This window comes from Mirounga leonina, unplaced genomic scaffold (assembly GCF_011800145.1).
Source record: "Mirounga leonina isolate KUSES-001 unplaced genomic scaffold, KU_Mleo_1.0 Mir_94, whole genome shotgun sequence".
Lineage (NCBI taxonomy): Eukaryota > Metazoa > Chordata > Mammalia > Carnivora > Phocidae > Mirounga > Mirounga leonina.
In genome coordinates, this window is record NW_023270855.1 from 43,913,906 (window position 1) to 43,921,996 (window position 8,091).

Here is an 8,091-nt window from a genome sequence, read left to right on the forward strand (position 1 = left end):
GCATGGATGGATGAATACATGGATGGATGGATGAATACATGGATGGATGGATGAATGGATGGATGCATGGATGCCTGGATGCATGGATGGATGAATACATGGATGGATGGATGAATACATGGATGGATGGATGGATGCATGGGTGGATGGATGGATGGATGGATGGATGGATGGATACATGGATGGATGGATGGATGGATACATGGATGGATGGATGGATGGATGGATACATGGATGGATGGATGGGTAGATGCATAGATGGATGGAAGGATGGATGCACGGGTGGATGGATGCATGGGTGGATGGACAAGCAAGAAATGAAGGCCAGGACTAGAGCTGTGAGAGGGAGCCCCTGGGCCTTCTTGTCATGGCAGTGGGAGCAGTGTATACTGTGTCGGGGAAGCACAGCATCAAAGCACCAAATACAGGTGCAGGAGTGAAGGGCTGGGGGGCAGGAAGTTGGGAATATAGGGAGACAGCCTGGAGGGGCAGCCAAGGAAGGAAGCTGGGAGAGGAACACATGGGTTGAGCATCTGCCATGAGCCTGGGCCCCCACTTCATGAAGACACGAGACAGGGGTGGTTAAGTTTGCTGGGACCCTTCCCTTGGGTTCTTCTGGCTTCAGCATAAGCCCTTTGTTGGGGCCGCCTTTTTAGGAGACCTGCCTGACCAGCATGCAGCCACTTCTTCCCTGAGTGGGGCCCTGAGCTAGCGGCCACATCCCCCCATACAGGGACCCTTCCCAGCCCACTTGGCTTTTGGTGGAATAACTAGTGAGGATACTCTAGGGGAGAGCTGTGCCGCCCCCTCAGCACCTCCCAGCCTTGAGCGCCCAGGGATTGTGGACAAGCACGTCCACTAAAGGAGGGGCTAAGAGGAGGAGCTTCCCATTCTCCCCCTCTCCTCCCCCTCCCCTGCATGCCCCCATGAGCACAAACATACCTTGAATTAGCTGGACTCATGGGGCACAGGCCCAGCATATTCCAGAGAGCTGCCCTCCGAGTTCTAAGTGCCCCTGAGCCCCATCTCTGCAGAAGCAGTGAGCACTGTCACCACCTCACTGGGACTCCCGGTGGGTTATCAGAGAGGCCGAGGGCAGAACGCAGTCCCATGCCCCAAGCAGGCCCCTAGTTCCCACTGGAGGCCACCACGGTGCTGTGACCTACCCCGCCTTACTCCGTGCCGGAGATTTCTAAACCATGGGTGGCAAAATGGCTTTAGGCGCCCAGCGGGGATGAAATCCATACTCGTCTCCTCCAGAAACCTCTTCTCAGGGTCCACTCCCTGCGCTGCACCCCCTGCAGCCCCCACATCCCCCAGCAGCTTCAAAGCAGGTGTTTGTGTACCAAGCCCCAGGGAAGTCCGTGCTGACGTCCCAGGACCCCCGGACCCCTGCTTGGGGGAGCTCTGCTGGGCAGACAGGAAACGGGGTGAGGGGCCCAGGCCCCTGCCCCCACAGAAGGCTCCGCCGCCAACCCGCCCACACGCCCAGCCAGGCCGCTGCAGCACCCCCCCGAGGAGGCCCCCCCAGCCGCCGCCGCTGCCCTCCGGCTTTCGGCGCTCCCAGTGACACCCTCCTTTCCCACTTCTGTTTCCTCAGGTTTGTCTCCAAGAAAGTGTTTTATCACTTGACGGTTGACAGGCCTGTGATCTACGATGGAAGTGACTTCCCGTAGCCTCAAGCACCTGGATTGTAGATTCTGATAGCTTCACTTTATCCACAGGAAACACTACTCTTGCTCACCTGTCACATAAAGCACTAAAAAAAAAAAAAAAAAGGCAGCCGCTCCAGATGTGACCAGTGTAGAACTGGGAGCTGGGCCTCCGGCCGCCCCTCAAAGCTGCATCGTCTGGAGCACTGTGTAGTCAGCACTACGCACCGTCACTCTTAGCCTCTGTGGCTTTTAAGGGCTCAAGCAACGTTTCCAAGGATTAGGGACCCAACTGTCCTCACACCCAAAGGGACACTCTGCCGACGGTTTAAACACTCAGGCGACCTTGAACCTCTGTGGAGCCACAGCTGGTTCCCAGCCTCCGTGGAGAGCTCCACAGGCCAGAGTCAGTGACCCCAGCTTCTGCCCGTGGAGAGAGATGCCCCACTCTGCCCAGCAGGGGCCAGGTGTCCTGGGTGACCATGAGCCGGGACGTCCTGGCCAGAGCCTGTGAGTCCTCAGGCCGCGAGGCCACAGGGCCATCGTAAGAGTCAGGGCGTCCAGGGTGGGGGCGGGGGGGCCTCCTGAAGCCCCAGCCAGCCTCTTCCCGTCAGGCCTCTGTCCCTTCCTGCCCCAGTAAATTCAGGGCTGCTCCGAAACAGCAATTTTGGAGGGGTCTCTAGCTGCACTTTCTTCCCGGCCCTTCTGTCTGGGAAGTTCTGTCCTCATGCAAAGCCCTTCACTCAGGCAGTCCCCCCAGTAGCTGAAAACACCGGCCTAGAAATCAGAACTGAAGATGCTCGGGGAAACCAAAGCCAGCGCACGGAGGACGCGTCCCGCAGTGGCTGTCTGCGCAGATGGCAATGCCGGGACCACTAAGCAGCACTGTGTGTTGGCCCTTAGGACTCACTGCTCGGCTGCTGGGCTGTCTCTGTTTGTATAAATACGAGCTTCTGCCTCATCCGCAGACATGTTCACTAATGATCATAATCAGGGTAAGAACCACTTTCCAAAATCGGGGCCTTCTTAAAAAAAGTCTTTGGTAATTCGGGTATAACAGGCATAACTCATGAATTGGCTTTGAGTTCACTTCTTGGTCCCTTCTCCCCACCCGTCTGTTCCCTGGCACCCCTTTGCCCACTTCCTGTGGCTCAGCCTACACCTGACAGCCGGGAGCCATCTCCCCTTGGGGCCGATGAATCCTGTTTCCCTTCCCTGGCCAAGGAGAAGATGGTCTTCCTGTTGTCTGTGGCCCTTTTCTCCTCCCACCATAGGGAGCTCACCTTTGATGGCCTCTTGGGGCCTTGTTCACAGAGGCTGGAGCCTGAAGTCAGGGCTCAGACACTTCACAGGTGAGCAGGCCATCTGATGACAGGGCCCACTTTGGCCAAGGATGAGGGAGAGCGCCAGGCAGGGTGTCTGGGGATCTGAACGCAAGACCCAGCCCGTCCCCCAGCTTGCCTCGTGACTGGTCAAGTCCCACCACACGGAAGCTTCATTCCGTCACCCACAGGCTTGGCTGGGCTGGTGTTGAGAGCTCAAGGACAGGTCAGAGCCCCCAGGCCAGGTCCAACACAGACCCCACAGCCACCACCCAGCAGAGGGGACTCGTGGGGCAGCGGGGAGGGGGCTCAGAGCTTCCACTCAAATAGAGGACTTGGCCACTTGCAGTCAGTTTAGGCAGGGCAGGGGAGGGGGTGGTGAACAGAACCTTCCTGAGACATTAACGCAGAGAGAAGCTAAACCTCTTGCGCTCTTTCCTCAGAGCAGCCAGCTGCCTCTAGCAGAAAGCCACTGGGGTCCCTAGCATCTTCCAGTGGCCAAGGCCTTGACTGTGCTCAACACCAAGGCAAAAAGCAGCCAGCCTCCCAGAGACTCTCCCTAGCCTCATGCTTGTCCTCACAGGTGTGCCACACGGCCTAAGGATTGTTCCAGAGCAAATTATCCTGCCTTTGAGCCCACCCTCTCCTCTGAAAAGGGTAATCGGGATGGGTGGTTTACCACAAGAAAGAAACTAACAAAAGAGAACCCAAAGCAGTCTGGAGTCTTGTTTTGAGTACTCTCCCAGGATGCCATGGAGACGGCCAGCAGATGGTATCACCACCATCCTGTGCAGCTAACAGCTCCTGTGTTTCCTACAAAAGGCCTGGAACATTCCATCCAAGCCCCCTGGTGAATCTCTGTCACTCAGCCCAGCAGGAAACCAACTACAGCTTAAAAACCACTTGGCTCCTTCGAAGCCAGCCCAGAGCCACTCCTCCCAGAGAGCAGAGGCCCCTTGTGGTGTGTACCCCCTGGAACATTGGCTACATTCAGAGGACTGCCCGCTCCCCCAGCGGTCATGTCCTGACTCCGCAGCCTATTTATTTTCATGCTGGACAGACTCTTTTTCCTTTGTTACTTTGCCGTGTGAGCTCGAGTTTGCTGTGCATTATGCAACTAGAGAACATGGTGGCCTATTTCAGCGTGGCTCGTATGAACAGCTTTATTCTTATTTTGAATAGGTTCCCGACTTTACTGAGGTTTTTTGGGGTTGGGGTACTTTTTAAAAAAAATGCAGATGACAATGAAGAGCAACTATTGAAGGCAGTAGCCCCAGCCAGTAGACTGAATTACACTAGAAATCATCAATGGGACCCCAGATCACTATTCAACACAAAACAAAACAACAAAGCAAAAATCCAGCAGCCCCCAGATGGCCCAGCTCTCTGAATAACAGCCGCTCACTTTCTAGCACTGATCCCACTGCCTTGTTCACCTCTGCCTCAGAAGCCACTAATCAACCTTGCCCGAGAACGTGGCCCCTCAGACACACTCACCCGCAGCGAGGAAGGGCGGGCGTCACGATAAAGCGTGGCCTCTGCAGTGTGCTCGTGGCTGGAGCCCTCTGGACTCCAGGTCAACCGGATCAAGAAGGAATCTGGAACTGAAAAACCCTACCGGGTTTGAAAAGTAGAAAAGGAAAAGCTACATAATACAATGGAAAAATCAAAGGGATGGTTGTTCTGAAATGTTTCAGTTATCCACTCCTTGGGTGGGTAAGCCATTCTAGACTCAAATGAAAGGAAATGCCCATTTGGAGGTGGTATCTCAGAGCCAGTGCTCTATCGGATACTGGTTAGATGGCCGCTGATCTTTAAGGTTTTTTTTAGGAGTTTCATTTCTTAAAGTCCACCTTCGTAACTACACGTGAGAGCCCCCATCCCTGGCTCTGAGGGGTTGAGAGTGAAAGCAAAAGCCGTCGGTGATTCGGAGAACCAGGGGTCGCCTTGCAGACACCCGTGAGCCAGCCAGCCATGTTTACAAAACACTTAGCGAAAGGTGCTTCTTAGTGGAAACCTGGAGAAGTTTTTTTCATTGCGTTGTGATTCTTCCAAGGAGACAGGAAAGACTGAATTAATAATGCCTTTTCCTTCGTAATCGCTTTTTTAAAATAATAAAGTCTATCTTTAGATTTCAGGAGACATGGCCGATGAACAGGCTTCGTCAGAACCTCGTGATGAGTGTTATCCAGGGACGCTCCTGCCTCTGGGGGCTGCAGAGCCACACCCACGCCTCCGCTGGGCGGCTTCCGAATCAGAATTGCACTTTCATTGACGAATCCTCAATTCTCGAGGCCTTATGGGATAGTGGGTCTGGGGACCCATTGCATTCTTATCTGCCAAAGAATTACCCAGAAGCACATCAAATGCCAACACCCGCCCTGCACAGTGGGGGTGAGAAACTTTTGTATCCCAAAACATATTCCTCTATAGCATCTGCTGCACTATTTGGAACAGTTTTATTTTTAACCTCAGGATTTAAATAAAGCAAACACTATGATTGGGAGTAGCATTGTCTTTCATTCCACTGGGACATAAGGCCCGTTGATAAAGTTACCCAGACCCAGGGCCCCTGGGTGGCTCAGTCGGTTAAGCATCTGCCGTCGGCTCAGGTCATGGTCCCAGGGTCCTGGGATTGAGCCCCGCATCGGGCTCCCTGCTCCGCGGGAAGCCTGCTTCTCCCTCTGCTTCTGCCTGCCCCTCCCCTTGCTCGTTCTCTCCCTCTCTCTCTCCCTCCCTGCTCCCCACTTCCCCGGTCAAAAAAATAAATAAAATCTCTTTATTAAAAAAAAGTTACCTAGACCAGACTTGGAGTTGAGTTGCCCTGCCTGGAGATAGAGCATCAGCTTGTACTCTGGTTTCTCAGAAGGGCTCAAGGTTGCCATGTGGCCTGGGATCTGGATACTTCCCCACCTACCCCAAGGTCAGTGTTCAGACCTGCTGGAGCCAAGGTATCATTCCAACCCACTGCCCTCCAGCACATGAGCTGCCTGGCCCTCCTGGGCTACTCACAGAGCTCCATGAGCACAGAGCACACTGCTGACCTACCAGAACAGTGAGGTCAGGGGGAAGGTCATGGATGCCCTAAAACCACCATCAGTCAACCTTTGGTACAAAATTGGGCAAGACCACCAAGCCAAGACAGCAGGCAGAGGAAAGAGTCACATTCCCACTGCCACTTAGCTATTCATGCTGGATCAGCAGAGACCAGACACAGACCCAGAGGGGCAGGACTGTCGCTCCTGGACTGGTCAGATTGAACCCAGGCTGGACAGCCCATCCACACTCACGCCACACCCCACATCCAGGGATGATGTTCCTTCCCTTGAGTGCCTCGAGCCCCACAGAACATCCCCAGCCCCCCTTCCCTCCATCTCCCTCCCTTCCTCCTCCACTTGTCCCCCTGTCCTCAGATTCTCATGTGGCCTCTTCTTTGAATCAGTTATGCAGGAATAAGTTATACTTTCTGTACCCATAGCCACACCCTCCCTCGAGAGCAAGGACCGTGTTTCCTTCATCTCCCTCCCTTCCCTCGCCTCCACAGCGTCGAGCACCATGCCAGACACAGAAGTGCTCAACAGTTATGGAATCAGTGAGGATACTGGTCAGTCCCCATGCTGGGTCTGCTGTAAGGCCGTCAATAATCCCATTGGCCAACTTGGCCAGGCACAGAAGCTCCTGAAACTCTCACAGCAGAGAAGGGCAAAGGGCGAGCCTGCAGGGGAAGGTGTGGGGAGGATGGAGGTGAGCTGGTCTCTATCCTGCCCCACTCCGTACCCCTCTCTTGTACTAATGATGCCCTAAGTCGAGCCTCTTACTGTCTGGTGAGCAGGTTGAAGTAATGGAAGGTTGGTTTATCCAAGCACCCAGAACAACGCAGCGGGAGTTCCTTAGTAACAGAAGGGTCCCTCCAGAGACTTGGGAGCCACGTGGGCTGGGGGCTGGAACGAGAACCAATGGAGACCCACATGGCTGAGTATGCCGCACCAGAGGCTGGGATCCGGGGGCCTCTGTGTCAAAATCCCCATCACACCCCACCCCGCTCACTAAACCACGGAATAACCCGAGATGCCCAAAGTCTGCTCCAGGCTCTCCAGAATCGGGGCCCAGCCTAGTGTCTGCAAGCTCCAAGGCCACTGGGGGGTGCCCTGCCTCTCCTGGCCACGCTGCCCGGCGGGGCTGGAGGATGTAGAGGTTCCCCAGGGGACTCAGAAAGAAACTCTCGGCAGGTCAGCCCTTTCGGTTTGAAGATGCATGGGAAAAATCTGATGAGAGGAGCTTGCCACCCACACAGCTCTGCAAAGCAAAGAGATGGGTGAAACCTGTCACCCAAGATGAGCAAATGGACTTTTTTTTTTTTGAGAGAGAGAGCAGTTGAAGCTGAAGCTATCAGAAACCAGGGGGAGAGCATAGCTATTATGAAAGCCATTCAAAGTGGGTTAGGGTTGACAGAAAGGTCAGCCTTCTCCGTTTCCCACACCTGTGGTTTCTGGAGGATGGTGAAGCTGAGCACGAGTGTGATCGCCAACCTCTGGCCTTTGATGTCTGTCCGCCGTCCTTCCCCCTTCCTCGAGCGCTGGGGGAGGACGGGGCCTGGTGTGGCTTCCTCACACCTCCTGGCACGGATGGACTGCGGTTGTCTCTGACACGGCTGCCCCACCCAAAGCCTGGAATCAACTGTCTTCTTAGCTCAAAAATGAACAAAGGGAGCCAGGCGTCGCCAGACATGACACACGTGAGTGTCCTCAGCGAAAGGAAGGCCTCAGTGCTGGGCCATGCTTGACTTTGGGCCTGGGGCTCCCTAGAGTCATCAAAGAGAAAGCGATGTCAGGTCAGGGTTGGGGGGCGAGCATCCCCGGCTTTCTGCTCCCAAGGAGGCCTCTGAGGGAGCCTCGAGGAGAGAAGGAAACTTCCCGGGGAGGCCGGAACAGCCGTGGGCCAGGTCAGTGGGGCAGGCTCTGTCTTCTCCCCAGGGAGGAAGGAACGGGGTGAGGGAGGGATGCGGGGGACAGAGGGTAGGAGAGCAAAGAGGCGGGGAGGAAAGAGGGATGCGTGGGAGGGGCCTTCCTGGAGGCCTCAGGGAGGGCCAGGCCGGAGTCTGGGTTAGCAGAAGTCCC

The 8,091-nt window shown here is 55.2% G+C and overlaps 1 protein-coding gene across 2 annotated transcripts in view; it reads left to right on the forward strand.

Moving 5' to 3' along the window:
- The window catches only part of FYCO1 (FYVE and coiled-coil domain autophagy adaptor 1), a 73,331-nt gene extending 68,696 nt beyond the window's left edge, over nt 1-4,635 (forward strand). Inside the window, exon 18 of one of the 2 annotated variants that reach the window (XM_034997821.1) lies at nt 1,601-4,635. In XM_034997821.1, coding sequence (XP_034853712.1) covers nt 1,601-1,676 — 76 coding nt within the window. In that variant the 3' untranslated portion in view covers nt 1,677-4,635. The remainder of the gene's footprint in view (nt 1-1,600) is intronic. The other variant, XM_034997822.1, reaches the window with a different exon arrangement.
- Nucleotides 4,636-8,091: the final 3,456 nt, after the last annotated feature.